At 46.5% G+C, this 23,844-nt stretch overlaps 1 protein-coding gene across 9 annotated transcripts in view; it reads left to right on the forward strand.

Annotated features, from left to right (window-relative positions):
• Positions 1–23,844, forward strand: part of APTX (aprataxin) — a 29,797-nt gene that overhangs the window by 2,444 nt on the left and 3,509 nt on the right. Inside the window, exons 1-5 of one of the 9 annotated variants that reach the window (XM_014596195.3) lie at positions 10,668–10,759; positions 12,113–12,252; positions 13,536–13,582; positions 14,219–14,545; positions 17,161–17,220. In XM_014596195.3, coding sequence (XP_014451681.1) covers positions 10,683–10,759; positions 12,113–12,252; positions 13,536–13,582; positions 14,219–14,545; positions 17,161–17,220 — 651 coding nt within the window. In that variant the 5' untranslated portion in view covers positions 10,668–10,682. Of the gene's footprint in view, positions 1–10,667; positions 10,760–10,825; positions 11,036–11,062; positions 11,322–11,344; positions 11,552–12,112; positions 12,253–13,535; positions 13,583–14,218; positions 14,546–17,160; positions 17,221–23,844 lie in introns of those variants that run through there. The other 8 variants (XM_014596196.3, XM_006266720.4, XM_014596197.3 and 5 more) reach the window with 8 other exon arrangements.

The following is a 23,844-nucleotide window of genomic DNA, read 5'->3' on the forward strand; positions in this document are numbered from 1 at the left end:
GAGGAGGTGGGTTTGGAGCACAGTTGAAAAAACGGACTTTTGTCCCATCCCTCCACCACCCCCCACCACACAAGGTTGGTGGGACATTAGTACCTAAATATCCCCCAGGGCACTGCATATCCTGGGCATCGCGTCTGGAAGGCAGCATCCTGCCCCAGGACTATTGATTGTGTTCTGTAATGGAATGTGATGAAGTTCAGAAGGTTTGCAATGTTGAAGGAAGTTGTGTAGACACTCACTCAAAAGTTTCAAGCTACTTGCAAAAACTTACCATTACGGTGATGCTGCTGTAGCTGTCATCAGGAGCTACGCCCACTGCAGTAGCAGCACGGCACAGGTGGGGCGGGAGGACATACATTATAGGTGGCAGTGGGGAGGAAGAATTGAGAGAGGGCAGTAAATTAAGAGGGGAATATTGCCTTCCTCCCCCATTTCTTTTTGTTAAAATTAAAATAATAATTTGCAGACCTGAATTGTGGCTGGCTACCTGTGACCACTGTATGCTGTGAAGGAGGTGGGAAGGGTAAGGAGTGTGGAGTGAACAAAGGTCAAAAATTAAAAATGCACCGTGGTAGCTACTGGCTAAAGACTGAAGTGCAGCACCACCTCTTGACAAAGGGGATTAGAAGTCTTTGGAGTCTGGCTGTTTGGACAAAACAAATCCATAGTGTTTGTTTAAGGAGCTAAATGGACTTTTAGAGTGGTGGGAAATCCCAGGTCATACAAACACAGTTGCATTGGCATAAACGGGAAATATTGTTTTGCCTACACACGCCCTACAGTAGGATTGTAGGAAAGTAGAACTGGAAGGGACCTCACAAGATCATTTACTGGTAATTCATTTCCCTGCTCAAGGCAGGATGGTCCCTGACTGAAATAGGGGCTAAGGAACAAAACATGCTAGTAGATGCTAAAGGGTCCCTGAGCATTCTTAATGTTGCTTTTGAAGTGCAGGAAAAATTGGCTACTAAAGAGGTTAAACCACTGGTTAAATACAGAAGTGGGAACCAAGAGGTCCACCTAACAAAACGATCCCCAATTTTCTAGGACATATTCCCTTAAAAGGAACTTTTGACAAACAATTGCTGCCTGATAGATTGGGAATTTTGCAATCTGATCAATTAACTAAAATCTGAACAGTAATCGACTTTGGAAAATTATAATGGATCCAACAGGAACTACATCCCTTTCCATAGGAATCTAAGGGGATGGATGGCCTTTCTGCTGTGTATATATAAAGGAGAGTGAGGGGGGTGGAAAGCCCAGTGATGATCACAAAGACAACAGGGGGATGCAAGGAATTGGTAAACATATACCTTAAACTTTGGGCATCTCACAAATAAGATTGTGCAGAAATACCTGGTGAGGTCCACCTCGATGATGCAGCCTTTAAAACAATACATGTTACCCTTAAAAGCAAAAGCAAAAAAAACCCAAAAAACCCCCACATAGGAAAGATAACTCATTGGCAGTCCCTTGATTTGAACGTGACCTCAACCATGGCTCACTGTTGGGTCTTGAAGTGACTTAAGAGTCCAGTCCTTGAGCCACAGACCTGTCTGCAGAAGTTTCAGGTCTTTTCACAAGGGAGGGTAGACACAAGTAGACTAGGATTTCTCTCCCCTCCCTTCCTCTGCACAATTTGCTTGCAGGGCAAGATGCTTTACCTCAAAGTTGTCTGCCACTCTATTGAGGTTGTGGTACTGTTGGAATCAGTCAGCAGTCAGTTCCTCCCAGCTCTGGATGTCAGTGTCCATTTTTTTTTTTTTAGGACTACCATTCTTTTAGTGTTTCCTTTGGCCTCTGGAAGATCTCAGGCCACAGCTAAGCTGTGAGCAGAGCACTTGTTTTAGGAGTTGAGTGCTGGGCATCCACACACAATGTATGGTCCAGCAAAGTTGGTGCTTCAAAAACACTGACTCAATACTGGTAACATTGGCTCCAGCCAGGATGCTAGCATTTGTGTGGCAATCTGCCCATTTGATGCAGAGGATTTTCTAGAGGCATCATTGCGGGGCAAGCTGGTCTCTTCCCTGCCGGCCAGAGGGGCCTGCTTCCAGAAGTGGTGGGGGACCCAATCTTTGCTGCTTCTGAGTCTCCCTGCCTGCCCTGGGGGGCAACCTGCCGGCAGGCTGCCCAGCCTCTGCTGTTCGGTGGGACATGGGTCTTCTCTCCAAGGTGGCAGCACCCCCCAGGGCCATCCATGGTAGGGAGGTTAAGCTGGACTGCTGCTGCCCAAAACCTCAGGTGTCCAATCCAATGTGGGGGGAGGCTTCCTGGCACCTTTTCTGAGGGGGGTGCACTGCCACGCTCAGGCAGTGCACATGCACCCGCATGCACCCCCTACGCATCACCAATGGTCCCCTGCCCCCCACAGGGTAGAGCTCCCCCCCACAGCACACAGACTACCCTGCCTGCAGGGTCCCAGCCCCTCCCCAGAGGCTACAGCTTCCCCCCAGCCCTCCCCACTCTGGTCTCCAGCCCAGCCCCCTGCTCATTCCCCACTCCTCTCCAGCCTCTGGAGGCTGGAGAGGAGCCGGAGAACAAGCAGAAGGCTACAGGCACGCCCCTGGAAATGAGCTAGAGACTTCCCCTGTTCTCTCCAGCCTCCTGCTCCTTCTCTGCTACTGCTGGTGAGTGGGGGTGGGGGGAACAAATGGTGGATAGGGGAATGAATGGGGGGAACATCATAGGCAAATTAGAAAAACCTGCACGTAACAGTTCAGGTATACTGTACCCCTTTAAAGGTAAAGGCCAACTTTAACTGTGAGTCTGGATGTACTTTACTATATTTCAAAATCTGTTTGCCTCGTTAAACACTGAAAACGAATTTTCCCCTTCTGACTTTTTTTGTGGTAATATCTGTGTATGAAGCAGTTACTGGAGTCATTAGAGATATGAAACCATTTAAGACTTTGGTTGGTCTAATAAAAGATATCAAATTCACCCAAGGAACCTTGTCTACATTTAAGACTTTGTAATTTAACACAAATTTTCAGGACTTGTCAACCTTCTTCACTCCCCGAATTGGAGTACTGGTGACACTGCTATACTTTCTACCAATTCCCTGTTCCTTGAGTGATTCAATTATCGCTCCTGTGCAAAGTATTCAACACGACCATCCTTGACATTCAATATATTGACTGGGGACAACTTTCTGGTGCAAGTGTTGGAGAGAACAACTAGAACTTGTGCTCTTCTTGACCTGCTATTCCCCAACAGTTAAGAATTGACAGGAAATGTAAACATGGATGGCAACTTGGGCAGCAGTGACCACAAGATAACTGAGTTTAGGATCCTGAGGAAAGGAAGGAAGCAGAGCAGCAGAGTAAGGACCCTGGACTTCATAAAAACAGACTTCAACACATCCAGGGAACTGATGGGCGGGATACCAGTCTGAGGGGGAAAGGAGTTCAGGAGAGCTTGCTATGTTCTAAAGAAACCTTACTGAGGGCACAGGAATGAACCATCCCAATGTACAGGAAGACTAGCAAGTATGGCAGAAGACCAGCTTGGCTTACCAGGGAGCTCACAGAAAAGAAGCTAACAAGAAATGGAAACTTGGACAAACAACGGGAGAAGTACAAGAGCATTGTTTGGCATGCAGGGATACAATCAGGAAGGTCAAACTGCAGGTTCATAGATTTCATAGACATTAGGGCTGGAAGGGACCTCATGAGATCATTGGGTTCAGCCGCAGTTAGAGTTGCAATTAGCAAGGGATGTGAAGGGTAACAAGAAGTATTTTTACAAGTATGTCAGCAACAAGAGGAAGATGAGGGAAAGTGTTGGTCCTTTACTGAATGAGGGAGGCAACCTAGTGATGGATGAAGCAGAAAAAAGCTGAAATACTCAATGCTTTTTTTCACCTCAGTCTTCACAGGCAAGGTCAGCTCCCAGACTACTACACCTGGCAGCACAGTTTGGGGAGGAGGTGAGCAGCCAACAGTGGTGAAAGAACAAATTAGGGCCTATTTAGAAAATCTGAACATGTATAAATCCATGAGGCCAGATGCGATGCACACAAGGGTTCTGAAAGAGTTGGCTAATGTGATTGCAGAGCTGCTGACCAGCATCTTTGAAAACGTGTGGGAGTCAGGAGAGGTCCCGGATGACTGGAAAAGGGCAAATATAGTGCTCATCTTTAAGAAAAAGAAGGAGGATCTGGGGAACTACAGACCACTCAGCCTCACCACAGTCCCTGGAAAAATCATGGACCATGGAGAGGAAGGTGTTTCAGAACAGTCAGCATGGATTCACCAAGGGCAAGTCAGGCCTGACCAACCTGATTGCCTTCTATAACGAAATGACTGGTTCTGGTTAAGGGAACAAGAGTGGATGTGATACACTTTGACTTTAGCAAAGCTTTTGGTAGGGTCTCCCACAATGTTTTCACAAGCAAGCTACAGAAGCACAGGCTGGATGAATGGACTGTAAGGTGGATAGAAAACTGGCTAAATCATTGGGTGCAGAGGGTAGTAATCAATCACTTTATTTCTAATTAGCAGCCGGTATCAAGTGGAGTGCCCCAGGGGTCAGTTTTGCTCAGTAGCTTCATCAAGGACCTGTAAGATGGGATGGAGTGCAGATGATATCAAACCGGAGGGAGTAGTAGATACACTGGAGGGTAGGGCTAGGATTCAGAGGGACTTAGGCTAATTGGGAGATTGGACTTAAAGAAATCTTATGAGGTTCAATAAAGACAAATGCAAAGTCCTGCACTTAGGACGGAACAATCCTGTGCACTGGCACAGACCGGGGAACAACTGGTTAAACAGCAGCTCTGCAGAAATGGACCTGGGGGTTGTCAGAGTGGACAATAAGATGGATATGAGTCAACAATGTGCCCTTGTTGCCAAGAAGGCTAATGGCATGCTGGGCTACATTAGTAGGAGCATTACCAGCAGATGGAGGGAAGTGACTATTCCCCTCTATTAGGTATTCATGAGACCACATCTGGAGTACTGTGTCTAGTTTTGGGCTCCCTGATACAAAATGGATGTACACAAATTGGAAAGAGTCCAGTAGATGGCAACAAAATGATTGGGGAACTGGGGCACATGCCTTTTGAGGAGAGGCTGAGGGAACTGGTCTTATATAGCCTGCAGAAGAGAAGACTGAGGGGGGATTTAATAGGAGCCTACAACTACCTGAAGGGGGGTTCAAAAGAGGATAGCTAGACTGTTCTCAGTGGTGGCTGAAGTGATGACAGAACAAGGAGCAGTGGTTTCAAGTTACAGCAAGGGAAGTTTACATTAGATATTAAGGAAAACTTTTTTATGAGGAGGGTAGTAAAGCACTGGAACAAGTTACCCAGAGAGGTTGTAGAATCTCTCTCCATGGATGTTTTTATGACCTGCCTATAGAAAGCTTTGGCTGGGATGGTCTAGCTGGGAATGATCCTGCTTTGAGGAGGGGGTAGGACTAGATAACCTCCTGGGGCACCTCCACACATGCAAGCATGTGTGCTTGCAGCAGCTCAAATAGAAGCGGTGCAAATTTGAGCCAGGGCTTTTTGCCTCAGCACACGTGCGTGGACATAAACTTTGTTGTGGAGCAAATTGTGCCACTTGGGGCAAAATAACCCTGCCTGGCTCCTCCCAGATCTGCAGCCAGGGGGAGCAAGAGCCTGGGGCCAGCAGCAATAGAAAACTGGCTAAATCATTGGGCTAAATCATATAAAAACCTTCCCTGGCCAGGGCTACTTGCCCTCAAGAGCTTTTGAGGCCCAGCCGGTTGGTATCTGGGGACACTAGCACCTTGTGTCAGCTAGACTGCTGAAGCAGCATCCCAATTCACTTTTTAAAATACCCCAAAATCCACATTCTTCCACAATTAGAACAAAAGGGGGAGAGAGAGAGAGAGGGATTGATCAGATGGGCACTGTTTTATTGCTATATTTACAATGTTAAAGAAATGTGGAAGCCTACCAGTATCTCTAGTATCATAATAAAATAGCCCCTGGAGCGCAGCCATGGTTCATCCGGCTGCTCCCCCACTGCCCCCCACGGTGAGGCGGGCAGTGCCGAGCTGCCCTCTGGGGGCTATGGGCGGCGCCACCTCACCTTGGGGAGAGCAGCAGGGGAGGAGCCAAATGAGCCGTGGCTTCTCCCACAGCCTCCCATAGCCCCTGGAGCATAGCCACAGTTTATCTGCTCCCCCTGCAGCAAGGCAGGGCCGCCCACAGCCCCTGGAGCGCAGCCTGGCACTGCCCACCTCTCCATGGGGGGAGTAGTGGGGGAGCAGCTGGATGAGCCGCAGCTTCTCCCATGGACACCCATAGCCGCTGCTCCCAGCGCAGCCTGGCACAGCCCCACACTGCCTACCTGGCCCCAGCAGGAGTAGCCAGACAAGCCACGGCTTCTCCCACGCCCGCCCATGGCCCCAGCTCCCAGAGCCCAGTGTAGCCCTGGCTGGCCAGCACTTGACCCAGCCCCTGTCCCAGGCCCAGCCCCAGTCCCTCTCTCACCACAGGGGCCTTGATCTGCCCCCCCACGCCCTTTTCCCCTCCCCTTCCACCACAACAGATGCTGTATCCAGTGTCGTAAAGTTGAAACCCATGCCAGAACTTCGAAACTGGGTATCAATTTACAAGCGTTGCAACTGCCATTCATTGTAACCCAAACAGTCATAAGTCGAGGACTGCCTTTATCTGATTGTTGCCCGCTGCTTTCTGAGGCTCAATCTCTTTGATAGCTTTCTCTACATATTCAAGAATTGGTGTTTAGTCCAGCTCCTGCATCATTGGAAGCTGGGGGATGGCAGCTAAGGCAGTATCACAGATAATGGCATCCTTTGCATAGAGTTCTTTTAATGCTCAGTCCATTGGTCAAGCTGTTCTTGCTTGTCAGTCAGGATAGGACCATCTTTCACTTTCAGGTTTGCAGTCTTTTTACAAGTTGGACCAAGTGCCTGTTTAATTCCATCATAGGTACCACAAAGGTCCCCTCTTTCAAAGCAGATCTGAATCTTTTTGCACAGATCTGTTACCTCACCCATCTGCCCAGCAGATGGCAGTAAAGAATTGCTGAAGCTCAACCAACCCAGCATGGCATAGGCAACACACAACTTCAACTTAACTAAAATCTAACTTTTAATTAATATATGAAATATTATATTGGTAATTTATATATATAGAGAGAAAAACATTTAGATCAATGGTTTCACCCAATCCAAGATGTTCCCCACCACAGGTCTTATAGGCAATCAGCAGTCCTGAAAGTAGAGGGTGGTTGTCTAGGTGGTCTTCTGTCTGGCATGGTCCAGATGTTGTTGGATAGACAATTACACACACTTATTTATGTGTTGCCCCTTTTTATGCTTTTTATTTAACTCCACTCCTCTGAGATGCTTCATTCCCAGGTACCATTGATTGGTTTCCTTGTGGTCATCATACAGTCCACATTCTATCCTGTCAGCATATTCCTTTGTTCCAACACACCCATCACATCTTAATTTGGTCTTTGGTCTTAATGTGGGCATGTCCCTGGCCTCCTAATTTGGTCCATCCATGAAAACCGGAAATCCCAAGGGCTCTGCAGTCGGGCAGTGTCCAGTTGGTCCCCTCTTATTATCTTTCATTAACATATCCCATCCCTCTGATTCAGTTGACTAGTGCCAAGTTCAGTTGATTTAAGCTAGTAACAAAGCCCACATCCTACACACCTATGTTGATCACACTAGAATACAAGCTACCTTCTCATACTGATAGTCAAGAACATAACCTGGAAGTGAGCCCAAGGCTACAGCTGACAATACAGATATAGAATGTAAAAAGAAAAGTTCAAATAATACTGTAATTCACAACTCAAGCAGGTCCAACAAAGGCTAAATATAACAAAGCTACCCTAACAGATTTTGCAAATGCTTCTGGGCACATTCTCTGGTGGCTTTCTGGACTGCAGCCTTAGTCTCTTTGAATTTGAGATTTCTGGACTTAGTTGGTTGTTGAAGTAGAGTTAGGCAAGCTTGCTTTTTCTTTTCTATGACTGGGAGCAGCAGATGTTCAGACACTGCTCCCAGTCAGGGTTTTTTTCTTTGTTGTCCCAAAGATATCCTTGGTAGTAGCCAGTGTCTTGTTCTTGAAATTTTCACACAAGGTGTCAGAATCAGGGGAATCAAGTTGATCATTTTAAGAAACATGCTCAAGCATACATTGAAATTTTACATGCGTCACAGTCCTTCATGTTAGCGATGTTGAGGCAAGGTTTGCCTACAAAAATCACGGACACTGAAAAGGTCTTGTACCTGTTTTCAGAGTTAGTGGGTAGTCATGGCTCTTACAAAGTGGTTAGCTAGAAGAAAAAAATCAAAATATAAGTGCAGATGAAAAACCAATTGCTCATTACTGCACTGATTGACAAATTATTGTATTAATAGAAAAAGCATTGTAGATCTGTTTTCATTACTGAAGTAATGGCTTATCAAAAACAGGGAAGAGTGTAATCTTCCAGGCCCCTTGCTAGTGCTTACACCCTCTGACGTCTTCTCTGTTCGGTAGACTGGTGCATAATACCTTGATGTTGAAATTAGTAGGGGAGGCTACATGGAGGGCAAGGGATGCATTTGGAAGAGATGGTACCTGTCTAGTCCAAGACTCCCACCTTGGCCTCTCATGCAGAAAGGAGGGCTGGGGTAGGGGAGGGACACCATGGTCACCTGTGCCCATGCCTGCTCACCTGCGCACCCCTGGGCTGTGTGCCCCATGGCCTTTGCACCGGGTGAAGGCGGGGTGGCCCTCCCTGCCCTGCCTGGCTGAGCTTCCCATCCACTGGCCTTCCCCCCACAACACACAGGGAGGTAGGAAGCAGTTCAGGACTTTATTGAGTGCCCAGCAGGCTCAATGCCTTTTTTTTGCCCTAGTCTTCACAGGCAAGGTCAGCTCCCAGACTACTACACTGGGCAGCACTTTGGGGAGAAGGTGAGCAGCTCTCAGTGATGAAAGACCAGGTCAGGGACTATTTAGAAAAGCTGGATGTGTACTAGTCAATGGGTCCAGATTCAAAGCATCCAAGGGCGCTAAGGGAGTTGGCTGATGTGACCACAGAGCTGCTGGGCATTATCTTTGAAAACCCGTGGTGATCGGGGGAGGTCATGGATGACTGGAAAAGAGCAAATATAGTGCCCATCTTTAAGAAAAGGAAGATGAAGGATCCAGGGAACTGCAGACCAGACAGCCTTATCTCAGTCCCCAGAAAAATCATGGAACAAGTTGCCAAGAAATATATTTTTAAACACTTGGAGGAGAAGGTGATCAGGAACAATCAGCATGGGTTCACCAAGGGCAAGTCATGCCTGACCAATCTGATTGCCTTCTCTGATGAGATAACTGGCTCTGTGGATTTGGGGAAAGCAGTGGACGTGATATACCTTGACTTTAGCAATATGGTTCTCCACAGAATTCTTGCAAGTAAGCTGAGGAAGTGTGGGTTGGATGAATGGACTGTAAGGTGGAGAGAAGGCTGAATTGTCCAGCTCAATGGGTAGTGGTCAGTGACTTGATGTCTAGTTGGCAGCCGGTATCAAGTGGAGTGTGCCAGGGGTTGGTCCTAGGGTGGGATTTGTTCAATATCTTCATTAACTATCTGGAAGATGGGATGGGGCGCACCTTTAGCAAGTTCGCAGATGTTAGCAAGCTAGCGGGGGGGGGGGGGGGGTAGCAGATACACTGGAGGGTAGGGCTTTATCTGGGCCATTCAGAGTTACCTAGACAAATTAGAGAATTGGGCCAAAAGAAATCTCATGAGGTTCAATAAGAACAAGGACAAAGTCCTTCACTTAAGACAGAACCCCATGCAGCTACAGGCTTGGGACCAACTGGCTAAGCAGCAGCTCTGCCGCAAAAGACCCGAGGGTTACAGTGGACAATAAGCTGGATATGAGTCAACAATGCCCCCGTTGCCATGAAGGCTAACAGTATGCTGGGCTACATGGGTAGGAGTGGTGCCAGCAGAATGAGGGAAGTAATTATTCCACTGTTCTGAGCTAATGAGGCTACATCTGGAGTACTGTGTCCAGTTCTGGGTCCTCCACTATAGAAGAAAGGATGTGGACAAGTTGGAGAGAGTCCATCAGAGGGCAACAAAAATGGTTTGGGGGTTGGAGCACATGACTTTTGAGGAGCAGCTGAGGGACTGGGTTTAGGGTACAGACTGAGAGGGGATTTGATAGCAGCCTGTAACCACCTGAAGGGCAGTTACAGGGAGGATGGAGCTAGACTGTTTTCTAGGCGCGTTTGTGGGGTGATACGGAGAAGACAGCTCTGCTAAGGACGTGTTGACTTCAGAACAGACATTTCATCTGTCAGTCCCGACTGGGCAGCTTTTCTTTTGTTGAAGAACGTGCGATTTCAGGCTTTTTCTGGGCCACAAAAGTGGAAGTAGCTGGGAGTGCTGGCATCGCCATTACCGGAAGGCCATGGTCCGGCTCTGGCTGCGTTGCCCACGTTAAGGAGGAGGGTTAGGAACCGGGACGCTTCCGCTGTGCAACAGGGCCAGGGCCGGGGCCTGCGCCCGAGGAGCCCCTAGCACCAGCGTGCCCTGGAGCAGCGGACGCCAGACATCTCCCTCGCCCCCCCACACACACCGCCCCCTGCAGGGCGGGGCGGGGAAGGCGCATGACAGCGCAAGCGCGGCAGGAAGCCCCGCTCTCCCAGCAATGACGTTTGTGGGCGGGGTTGCTCAATGTCGCCGGTATCGTACGGGTCACCTATTGGCCGCGACGCAGTGGGCGGGACGGGGCGTGTTTGGGTGTTACGTAGGTGAGTGAGCGGCGTCTCGCGCTGTTGTCCCCCGCGCCGGCGCGGCGCGGCGCGGCGTGGTGGGGTGGGGTGGCCCCGGGCCGGGAGGCGAGCTGGGGACACCGTGTGGGCGGGTCCTCGTGCCTGCCTGGGCCGCCCCGGGCAGCTGGAGCCGGGCGCTTTGCGACGCCGGGAGGGAAGGGGGAGGCCCGGCCGGCGGCCCTCAGCGCCCCCCCCCATGACAGCGCGGCGGCAGCTGGGCCGGTGTCGCGCTGCCTGGAGCCGAGGGCGGGCGGGGTGAGCAGGGGCCGATCCAGAGTTTGGCAAGGGGAGGTGCTGGAGGCCCAGACCGCGCTGCAGGGCCGGCTCCAGCCCCGGCCCCTTAAGATCAGGGGTTGGCAAGTTTCTAACTCCAGCCGGGTGCTGCTTGTGATCCAGCTGCTGCTGGGGGCTGCCCTCTCTGGGGCGGTTCCCCTTTGCTTTCTTCCCCTGCCGCGGGGCACCAACAGAGGCAGTGTGGGGGCTGCATCCCAGTGGTCCTGGTCATCAGCCTCATGCCCCCTCACCTCTGCTGCGGAAGGAGGTATCAGCTCTGCCAGTAGTCTCTGGGTCTAGGGACCCTCTGGCACCTCCCCCCCCTCCCTCTGCCCTGCAGCTGCCTTCATGAATCCCCACCCCGACCTGCCACTGAATGCCATCATCTGTGCCATTTGGCAGTGGTACATTCTGTGCAACTGAGCCAGTTGCAGTGACGGGGGGCATAAGGATATCTCCTGCAGCAACAGCACCTTCCTCCCCCACCCAGCCTTTGGTGTAGGTAACATTCACTTATTTAAAGTGGAGAAAATTGCACCGAAGGGAAGCCCTTTGCTCAGTGTGGACAAACCCTAACAAGACTGTGTTGGCACTTACAGGATTGTCCATGGTGGTAAATCCACAAATGGCGGGTATCAAATGTGCATAGTAAATTCTAGTGCTTTATTACTCATTGGGGATATTCCTGTTTCAAAACTTATGCCTTTTGGTGTATAAATGTATATTTTAATATAAATCTACTTGGTGTGTGTTAAAAGTACATTCCACACTAGCACCTTTTTGCTTGGAAGGTGATAAGGTACAACACAAACATTAAGCAGGCCTTGAAATATCTCTGTGGTATAGGTTGCTGTTGTCCCTGTTTTATGGGTGGGGAAACTGTTACAGCAATATTAAATGAAGCAGCCAAGATGCCACAATTTACTAGTGGCTTGGTAAAAGAACTAAGAATGGCTGGCATCTGATCCTGCCCTCTGGCCCCTGCATCACAATTGCTGTCTGAATGCAACACACTGTATGCAAGTATAACGATATGTTCTCTCTCTCTGTTGTGTTCAGCAGTGCAATAATGCTTGTGTGTTGGCTGGTGAGGAGAGATAAATGCTGCCCAAGAATCAAGCTGCCTCACTTAAAAACAGTAGTGATAGGGCGCGGCCCGGAGACGGAGATAACAGACAAAAAATGTTCACGGCAGCAGGGTAAGTTAGAGCTGCAGTGTATTTGTAACTGCTACTTTGATGGTGACCTAGTAGTCCCAGAAATATTGACATGCCTACGAGACCCTGAGGTGCAGATGTAGGTTTCCGATCTGGTTTCTTGTCATTGTAGAATAAATCTAAGCCTATTACCATAAGCCAAAGGGTCATCTCTCTCCTTTCTGAACATAGTGTTGCCTATCTCATGCATCCATCATCCTTGTAGGACCCTAGATAATCTCCTATAACCTGACCAGCAGGAAGGGAAGCAGCCTCCCTGCAACCAGAAGGGAAAGAAATTGACCTTGATGACAGCTGTGTATATGATCTATATGGTTTAATAGATTTGATGAAGGGTATGGAGGGACTTTAGAGTGTGACATTCTTTCCAGGTTCTTGTGAACATGTTTTATCTTTATAAGTTGTTCATGTTCTAGAGATGCCTATAAGTGCTTTTTATTAATTGAAATTAACAAGCTACGCATGTTCTGTGGAAGGGATATCATTCTTCATTAAATTCTGTGGGCTTCTTTAAAAGATTCTATTCCTTGATATTGTATCCTCTATTAGAGCTATAAAATACCAGGTGATGCTGTCTGCAAACTTGTTTCTCTGTATATTCTACATTTTTTTAAAACAGGTTTAGCTTTTGGATAATGAATAATTCACATAAGAATGGATGTCCAGGATGACTTCAGTCAATTTTCTCATCTTGAAGTTCAGCAGTCAGTAGTGTTATTGTGAAGTAATTTTGTTGGTATGACTCAGAAAATCATACTTTTCTTATTTTAAAAAACAAAAAACCCCAATACTGTGAGTTTATTTCTGGTGTGTTACTGAATATCCAACTAATAAGTTCAGATATTGCCATCATATTTATTTAGACTTCTGTTTTGAATGGGGACAGAAATTTTAGCAACAGACTCGTATATAGATATTTTCAGACCCAGCTTTGTTATCCAGAATTTTTGAAAAATATGTCACTCTCTAAAGGAGAATCTTATATCCCAGCTGAATGCAAATTATTTTATGCCTATCAGGGTTTCTCGGTAGATGTGTTGGCCCTTGTTGAAAATTAACTGAAGCAAAATGTATAGGATTTGACTGAATCAGACCCTTTAGCAGGAAGTATGCATCTGCTTATACCTATTAAGCTGAAGTAACAACAGAACTTGCATCATGAAATGTGTGGCCTAGATCAGATGCTCTGTAAAAACTGGCTTCAGCAGTACTCAAAGAAGAGGGTCTGGCCACTAGGTTTCTGATGCTTTTTTTTTTCTTTCTAGTACAGCTAAAAGCAGACTGTAATAAAGGCTATGTCTGGATCAAACAGGTATGCTGTCCCATGGAAGTGGAGTGTTGTTTATTGGGTGTTATCATTGTGTTTACACTTTACAAATCGCAGCTGGTGATGTAGCCCTGTCACAGACCTTGTGATCTACTCTGTGCATAATGTGTTCTGGTTGGTAGGCTTATGCTGTAGCACTCCTTTTGTGTCCTGTAGAGGTAGGGAACTTTCATTCTGTTCCTCGCATTGGATAATATCCTTTAAATGAGTCAGGTCTACTTAAGACTGTTGTTGCTCCTTGCTTCTGCTGCTTGCAGCTTTAGACTGGGAGAGTAGATCTTTACTAGCTAAGCAATATTTTAACGAATACATATGTTTGAATGTGGACAGAGCTTAACACTTTTACAACATCTTAACAAGTTAAAGGCAATGTGAGGCCTCCCCTCTGGGGTTAGCTGACATTATTAAAACACCCTATTTCCTTTGTATAGACAAACCTTCTGTATGTCCACACATCAATCAAAGGCACTAGCCTTAAATCCACTAGCAGAGGAAATACTACTTTATTTCTTCTTTGCATTCTAAGGACAGTGATATTCTGGGGATGATAGGTTCTGATGAATTTAGAGTGCTAAACTATTTAAGTCAATTCCAGCACTCTGTTTGCTTTCTTCTCCAAAGATTGGTGTGAATCCAGCCAGCATTGATTTAGTGAATATTGGCAAAGATGAAGAAGTGAAAATGAAGCCGGGGCAGGTTCTGCATATTGTGAATAAACTTTACCCCTGTACTATACAATTCTTGGAAGAAGCAGGAGATCCTGGGACAGTGTCACAGGGGAGGTTAAAAGCTGAGAAGAGGTCATCTGAAGACTCTAGGAATGGTAACACAGAAAATGGATCTGCCAAAAGTATGAAAATGGAGGCATCGGATTTGGAAGATACTAACAAGTCGGGCAGTGTCGGCAGTTCTTTTACATCTCCATCAGCAAGCTCTCTAAGCCAAAAAGTGAGTAGTAAAATAATTGGTATGAACCCTTTCCCCACTGGCAGCACTGTTGGAGCTGCTCTGGTGATAGTATACCTGCTGGTGGGTATCAGCCTCTCCAGGGTAGACAGCCTCTCTATTCAGGGTCAGGTTAGCTGACTTTAAAGCAAATGTAAGTTCTACATCTGTGATGCCTGTTATCACCAAAGCTACTACAGCAGCTTTAAGGAAACAATCTGAATTGTCTTCTGCTATGCCGACTGTCCATAGAATTGCAGTCTGAATTGTTTGGGCACCCTCTGGTTTCAGGCTTGTCTCTGCTGCACCTCAAGCTAGTCACTTATAGGCCAGGTTTGTAATGGTATTTTGCTGCTCAACATCCATTGAAATTAGTGGGAGATGGGTGCCTAAACTTTGTGTAAAAATCTAGTGCTTTTGCCTTTTTGGTTCTAGCTCTTGGAGACAATGTGGATATGGCTCATACCCCTCACACAGGGGTACAGATTGACTTTTATTAGTAGATGTTTAGGATTGTAAATCCAAGAAAAAAGATGACAAAGCCGATAGGGAAATACAGAGCGCCCGGGCGAGGGACTAACAATAGAAGGATGGGGGTGAGGTGGGGAACGCAATTAGGTTACAGGCGATACAAAGTTAGCCAGCTAAGCCCTGGGGGAGGGGGAAGGGGAGGGAGGGGGTTTGCGACGCTGAGAGAAAAAGAGGATAGAAACACACAAACCTGTTACAATGGTCCGCAATGGTGGAAGAAGTGGTCTGAAGAAAAAGTGTCTCAGTCTGTATACAGTCTCATCATGGGGGTCCTCTTCGGGTGGCGCAGGGTCGTCCTTTGCTGAAGAATCCTCTTGAAGCGAAGGTCCGTCCGGTACAGAGGGGGGGCGTTCAGGCAGTCCCCTCTGGGTCCAGTCCGGCGGCTGTTCTCCTGGTGGGGTCCGTGTACTGGCAGTGGCCCGTGATGTGCTCGACATAGATGTCGCAGGACCACCGGATGGTGTCGGACACCATGAGGCAGCGCATCAGCTTGGCATAGCGGCGGGAAACGCAGCAGGCATGCAGGACGCTCTCGTTGCTGGGGTCCTAGGCTCCGAGTGTTCCCACGAGCACGTCGACTGTCACGTCGTAGCTGCGGCCCCTCAGGGTGTCGGCCAGCGGGGCGTACTTCTCCCACTTGCAAGCCCGGGCGTCGGTGAAGGCTTGGCGCCGGTTCTCGAACAGGATGGTGACATTCACGATGACGATCTTCTTGGCTTCCTCGTCGGTGATCACGATGTCAGGGCGCATCTGGTTCTCGCAGCCCAGGACACTGCGGTTGATGGAGACCTGCCCTGCTGCGGCCGGGATGGCCCTCACCAGCCAGTCCTGGACAGCATTGTGGTGGAGCTGCCAGGCCCTGGCGTGCGGCTTGCAGCTGCACAGCACGTGGGGGAGGGTCTCGGCCGCGTAGCTGCACCATCGGCACCTCTTGTCCCGGTGGCCGAAGCGGACGGCCCCGTTGAGAGGCAGGTAGTATCTGTACCTCACACAGGGGTACAGATACTACATTCTGGCAAAATTTAAGCCCTGGATGTCTCAAATTAGATACCTAGTAACTGAGGGATACAAAATTGGTAGCAGTGACTGATAATATTGGCTTAATCATCCTGTGTCTTAGCTCCTATCTATACAACCCAAAGGTGCATGTATTAATGTTTGCTAGTTTCATCCACCATGGTGGAGCTTAGCACTGTTAGAAAAGCCCATGAGGCAATTCATATTATTGTGTTTGGATGATGGCAGCACATAAGACCTAAGGCTCCACATGGAAGTTTGAAGATAAAATGTACTAACAACTGCCTTCCTCCATGAACATTGTCTGTTCTGTGCACTGGATGAGATTTGGTACCTTGTAGAAAAACAGTCCATGGTTATGTAATTCCAACTGTCATTGTGTACATTGGGGTTGTTCAGCTGACCACATGCAGCCTGTGAGGGATTAACATGTGGCCCCAGACTGTCATCTAGCCACCACTCCCCCTATTGCTCTGGCTGCAGCAGCAACCAGAGTGTTGGGGCTCTCTCTTCCTCCTCTAACTTCCTTTACATGCCCGTGCCCCAGAGGGTGGGACAGGATGGCATAGCACAGCCTGTAGTCCAGGGGGATACAGCAGCCTAGAGAGCCTGTGCAGCATGGTGCTATGGGGGAGCCCATGAGGAGCTGAAGGTGAGGTAGGGTGCTGCATGCATAATGTAAGGATTGAGCAGTGCAGGAGTACCTGCCTGCATATGGGGCATGCAGCCTGTGGTGGGGGGCACAGTCCCTCTTGGTGTGCCCATGAGGCATGCATAACCTGACCACTTAAGTTGGACATCCCTGATGTACATGTACAAAAGTGTTGAATCAAGGTTGAACTGGACACTCCAATTCTAGGATTTCCCAGCTTGAAATACTTAATTTGATTTTACTTTTTTAATGTAACAAATATATTTTCTAGGGTCTTTTTTTTAAGACAGGACTGTGATAAATGTAAGGTGTATCAGAAAAATAATATCAGAGTTCTTATAGCAAATATTGAACTGAATGCTTAAATGTTAAATCTCTTAACTTCCTTCTGAACGTTCCTTTTCTATTTTTGTTTTAGGAATATTTAGGACATTGGAGTCAAGGCCTGAAGGTATCAATGCAAGATCTAAACCAGCAGGTAGGAACCTCACAACCTGTCCTAGAAATAAATCTAGCCAGTCCAGATTTAAGTGTGCTTTCCATTCAGAATGCTGTTAAGCAAATAGCAGGTTCTAAGTGGCTTGTGCTTATGTATACAGCAATCTGCTGTATATATTTGTACTTAATAGATGGAAGATGTATTAGTTGTCTTCCATGAGACCTCATGCCAACCTCCAGAACCTTGCAGAGTCATTGCTGTGATTCTTCTCACTTGTTTCTCTTGACATCTGGGGTTGAGGAGAAGAGGAAAAATTGAGTACTGGTGGATTCAGTGACACAATTTAAAAAGAAAAAAAAGGTGATAGAAGGAATCCCATCCTAAACTTTAGACCTTCCTCTCTTCCTGTTACTTGTTTTCATTGTAGTTGAGTGTATTGCCCAGTATTGCTGTGTTAACATTTGTTTACTGTAAGCTTGCCAAGCACAAGTAGACAAAGAAAGAGGAAGGAACATTCTAGGAAGTACCAGCAGCAGAGGATTAAGACGGAGGTAGCAAAAGAATTAATGAAATGGCTAGACAATGTCACATTGTTAAAATCACTGCCACCTTTGCCAGTACACTTGTGGGCTGTATCTGAGTGGTGGGGGGAGGGGGAGGGCAGGCATTGACCTCCAATGCTTCTGCTAAGTTCCTGTTCTGGTTTTGTGGGGACTGTGGCCTGCATGTCCTTATTGGAGAGGGCCAAGTTGGGAATGCTTGTAGAGGAAGAGGTGTCTCCTGGTGGATTCCATTATGAGATGGGCAAGGAGACTGAAGAAGGAGGTAGCTAGGCTCAGAAGCATCTGTGAGCATGAGGACTTACTGGCTTGATGCGCAAAGAGATGTCCAGCATCATAGCATCATGGAAGAGAGACAACCAGAAGGGGAATACAAGGACAGAAACCCAGTATGAAGCGGGAGATGCACCCATTGAAAGTCTCTGAAACAAGGTCAGAGGAGAATAGCAAGAGTGATATCTTGTTTGGTTTTTGCTGTAGACCACCAGACCAGGAAGAAGAGGTGGATGAAGCTTTTTTAAGTGACTAGGGGTGGGAAAGCAGAGCAGACCGTCTGACTTACAAGCCTGCTAGACTGTCCAGCCAGGTCCCATGTCGAGGACCCCTGCCACTGTTGGTGCTGGACTCTCCAGCCCCACTCCCCTAAGCATCTTCCACCACCAGTTCTCTTCCTATGTAGTGGCTAACCCATTCCTCTTCCCCTAGCTCCTGTGATTTTTAACAAAATATTCTTAATAAGGAAAAGTTTGGGTTTTCCTAGTAAAAAGGTAGATGCCAGTCTTCAGTCTCTCTGGACTCTTAGACATAGAATGCACTTTGTTGGTTCATAGAACATCATTAATCCTGAAAATCCTGACTGGTGTCTTCTAGAACAAGAACCTTAGTAATATTTGTTCATTGTCAGTTTAATCACCTCCTTCACTTCCCTCTCAGAATCAATTTTCTTATGTCAATCTTTCTACTTTGGAGCTGGCCCACCAGTCAAATAGCTCATTCTCTGAAATCTTCATTTTGACAGGAGAAAGTCCAAAATCTCTGAGCCCATTCTTCAGCAAGATTTGCTCACACCCCAAACACTTGTAAACCAATGGATGAATAGATGGGACTTAGATGAGATCCTGAATTGCAATAATTTTTTGGAGGGCCAGCCAGAGAGAGGAGGGGTTCAAATGAAAGATGTTCTGCATGGAAGGTCATTATATGACTTGGGGCATATGTAGATGAAACGGGGACCCTAAATTGAAGCAGTGGGTTTTAAAAAACACTGCTTCAATTTAGGGCTGATTAAACCCCTGTTTCACGCACACACCCTGCTGACTTACCTGCCTTTCTGGCAGGGGGAGGGGAGGGCAAGCTGCTGGTGGGCAGAGCAGTCCCTGGACTGCAGGGGGGTTGGTGCTTCCCTCTGCAGCAACAGTACCTCCTCCCCCCCCAAAATCTGCCCACAGGCACCCAGCTCAGGTGGTCCCAGGGGCCACTGCAGACATGGAGGGAAGCACCGGGGCTCCCACGCTGCTCAGGCAGGCAGGCAGGCAGGCTCAGGGGTGGCGGGGGGGATCAGGCTCCCTGCTTTTCTTGGGCAGAGCCTGCTTTCCTGAGCTGCTGTCAGGCTGCCTGCAGAGCTTCCTGCAGAGGCCCTGAGCTGCACGGGTCCCGGTGCTTTGCTCCACGGCTGTAGGGGCAGCTAACTAAAACTCCTCAAAGGAGTTATAGTTTGCTGCGCCCCAAGTCATTTAAGGCGCATTACGCCACCAAATTTCCTACAGTGGCTGCAATTAATGCTCAGTATGCCACGGATGCGCGGAAACACCAATACTGTTAAAACAGTGTAAAAGCATTTAGCGCATTTTAAAGTGTCGTGCACACACGCCTTTCGTTTAGTCTACAGCCTTGGGTTCTTGCTTCTCTTGGGACTTCTTCAGTAGTAACACTTGTAGTTTCCCTTCTTTTTTTTATTTCACCAGAGAAAGAATGGATTGTTAAAATTTGGAGGTGGATGCAAGACGGGGAAAAAGTATTTGTCTCTGAGTTTCCACTAGTTCCCACATTGTTATGAAATAAAACACAGAAGAATGCTGCTAAGATGTAATGGTTTTAATTTGGGCTCATTCTTCTGGTGCTCTTGACATTATGCAAGTTTCTCTTTGCTTTTCTGTTCCCAGGCAAAGCAGGTAGGCAGGAGGGGTTTGCTATACAGACCTGACTAGATACTGTGGTTATAGAAGTCTACTGAATTAAAAGATCTAGGGAGTTGTAGCAAAATAGTACCAGCATTCTCCCTGGAACATTTAAACTCACAAAAAAATCTCTCTCCTCATGGGTAAAAAATGTCTTAGAGTGCTAAGCAAGTGGTTTGGTGTATGGGCTTTCTTCCTTTAATTTGAGGTTTTTGCACTGAAAAGTGGAATATCTTGGATACAAGGAATAAAGGATTGATAGAACATTCACTACTTAACTATTAACACATCATTAAGCAACTAATTGTGGGTTGGGGCTCTATAAATCAAGCTAATAGTTTTACAAAATAAGTAAACAAGCAATACAATGATGTAACCTTTTTAACAACTTTTCCTTCTTTACCTGTGTATTTAAGCACTTAAGGCTTAAAAATTGAGTAAAGATTTCAGTTTAACAATTTCTTTAATTCCTTTTCTCTCTAGTTGAATGGTGCATATACAAGGGGAAAATCCATGCTTGACAACTTTTGGCAGTATTAACTGTTCTTGCTGCCAAAAGGGAGAGTCACTTTTTATATGAACTTAAGTTGTTGAAATTCCATTTTAAGACGCAACCAGATTTAAAAAAAACACAGCATCATAAGAGAAATAGCAAAATTAGAAAAAGCATCTATATCTGACAGTCAAGCTGCTTAGGGCATAGTGCCTGATCTTATTAACCATTTCAAAACTTGGTAAACTTTTACCAGGTTCAGACTGGCTGGCCCCTCTGCTCAACAGTGTTGTAATAGATGACTGGATTTTTCTTGGCCAGACAAGCTATATTCTTCTTGGGAAGAAGGCAGTAATAGGAGAATAAAGGATGGAGGAAAAATGATGGAATAGGGATGGGGTGACAAGACCCTCAGCTGCTTTACAGGGCCATTAGCTGCTTCTCTCTTCTGGTGTGGTTGAGGCAGTGTTGTCTTGTGCTTTTCATGTACATGCTCAGGAATAGTCATCTATGAGGATAAATGAAGTTCCTTGCCTTTGGCTCTTCATTCCACAGAGCTGGCTAGTCAGACCAGCAGCTACCAGGAAGCAAGTGGCCAGGATCTCCCCATAGGTCACTCCACACAAACAGACATGCCAATAAAGGTGCGTCAGAAGGAATGGGAACTGCCTCCCCTCAAAACTGCCCGATTTAAAGCAGTTATAAAATTGAAGTCACAGTTAATTGAAGTCCTTTTATTTCTTATCTCCTTTGCTTATTACCATGTCAACCTGTGATGTCACTGGGAACCTTGAGCACAAGAGTTCTTTTGTAGATTGAACATGGAAAATTTTGTAGATTGTTTGAGAATTTTCCATGTACAATTGCAACCCATACTATAGGAAGACCCACTTCTTAAAGAGATTTTTCCAGAACCACTCATCCTAACCATTAAACAAGCATCGAACCTCTCAAACCCTGTATGATGCAAACCACATCTAATGGATCCAGACTATGCCAGGGCAAGAAATGCAAAACCTGCCAACATATCTCCACCATTCCTACAATAACCACACCCCACAACAGAACTATCACCATTCCTGGACCTGACGCCTGCACCACCAGCAATGTTATATATCTCATCCAGTGCACCAAATGCCCTGATAGAAAATATGTAGAAGAAACCAAACAACAAGTGCGCATCAGAATGAACGCACACTGAAAATCTATTAGACAAGAATACCCAACTACCTATGGGGGCACACTTCTCACAAGATAATCGCTCCCTCTCTGATCTCTCAGTTCTAATCCTCAAAAGGAATTCACAAAACACCTTTCGTAGATGAGCCTACGAACTTCACTTCATAAATCTACTAGATACAAAAAATCACGGACTCAATATAGACATTGGATTTATGACGCATTACAACCTGCCTGACATCTGATTCACCAAATACCTGCCAGACCTGACCTCTTAGACTTTTCTTCCCCTCCCCCCTCCTTTTCTGCCCTTTGTTCTTCCTAATTTCCAGCTATTTACTTTTTCACAGTCAGCCTCTTTTCTACCTTGAATTACTACTACTGTAGTCTCCCTTACTCACCTTTGTTTTTGTTTTCCCCCTTGCTTTTCCACACCCCCTCCTCTTCCCAGCTCTTTTGCTGTCCTAATTTATACCTATTTACATTCTCACTGACATCCTGTAATACCTTTAGCTGCTTTCATGCCTTGGAGTCTCAGAACAGCAGAGACTTCCTATGCCTAAAGAAGGGTGACTGTTCCTGAAAGCTTGCAAAGAACTTTTTTTCCAACTACTCAGTTGGTCTAATAAAAGATATCACATCTACCCAAAGAACCTTGCCTGCCTTTGTAGATTGAATGCACTTTGTTCACTTAGGCAAAGGCTATTGAGTCCTGCAATCTTACCAATTTTATGTAACATGCTGAGCTGTCTCTTATCCTTTAACTGACTGTAAACAGTTTAAAATGTAGAGACCCATGTTGTTGTTGCAACTTCTTCATGTTTGCTTACTGGCAGCTGGAAATCTGTTGTCTTATCCTATAGTGGAAAGTTTTGTGAGACATGTCCTTTGCCTTTAGAAAGTGGCCTACTTGATGAGCAGTCTTAGTTTTGCAACAATAACTTGTAGATTTCTATAATCTAGGGATAGATTTCCTATGTCCCCTTCTTGCAAATGGCTCTCTTGGAAAAAGCAGTAGTCCCTCAAAGCCTCAGTGCTCTCTTACCTGAGTAAAGTGATTTTGACCATCTGCACTAGTGGGGCAGAGTACTTAGCACCATCCCCTGGCAGCTGCCTGGTGGCCTGGTCCAGGAAGGAATTCTGCATGAACTGGATAGGCTGGGATTTTTTTTAGTGTAGAAACACAGAATTTTGGCAAGTTGTCTTGGTCATGTTGCAAAAAGTCTGAAGTGGGATGTATATTCATCTGAAGACATTACAAGTTGGTAGTAAAATATATTAAGATGGGCTGTCAAAAGACTTACACAGACCAACAAAAAGTCTCCATGTGCTTTCCACCACTTTCCTGTAGGTGAATACTGATTACTTGCCAGTGAATTGATATGGATCTTTGGAAGCATGCTTGCATGCTGAACAAGAACTGGAGATCTTTGATTACTATAGCTCCCTAGAAGCTCTTTCTCCATCCCTGTTGAATTTCAGAAGCAGAGCCATCCCATCCTTACCTTGTTTCATAGGTACAGTCTGGATATCTCTTTGTACATATATGATCATACTCTAGTCCTGTCAAGGCTAACTGCTTTTGTGGTTCTGTATCTGCTTCACATTGGCTTGTCACCTGTAAGCATAGGTCAGTGAAGCCAGTGTATTTGGCCAGCAGTACCTGTATGGTATATGTGTTCCCTGGGACCTCTTATCATTCATCTGAGCATCAGCATGCTTCCATTCTTTTCAAGCACCTCTCAGTTTGAGACTGAGCTTCTACCCATCTTCATTTAGATGGCAGGAAGACTTTATTCTACATGCTATACGTAACTAGGCAGTGCAGCTGGCCATTGACAGTGGTCAGCAGGGTAATCTTTTTAACTTATAGAAGGAAAGAAAAAATAATCCACTAGACCTGAGGACTGTAGTGTGAAAAACAGTAACAAAGAATTATATAAAAAGCAAAGGAAAAAAACCCCCACCTTGTGAGGTATCAACGTCATTGGTATCAATAATCAGTAACAGCTTTTCATTCATAATTTCAGTCAGTCTTAATGCTTGCAGCACAGCATCCATCAGCAGAAGGTCAGGGAGTGTTTTCCATCCTACTGTGCTAAAGTTTCCCCAAGGTACTAAACAACGTAGACCCTTCTGTGAGAGATCCAATCCCAGTCTTGACCTGTGAATCTCAGACTGTGAAAGGATATACTCACAGCAGCCAGTGTAAACTTACCTGTGGCCCACTAGACCTTGTTCCACCAGCATCTTT

The sequence above is a fragment of the Alligator mississippiensis genome, chromosome 3, assembly GCF_030867095.1.
Source record: "Alligator mississippiensis isolate rAllMis1 chromosome 3, rAllMis1, whole genome shotgun sequence".
In the NCBI taxonomy this organism is placed as follows: domain Eukaryota; kingdom Metazoa; phylum Chordata; order Crocodylia; family Alligatoridae; genus Alligator; species Alligator mississippiensis.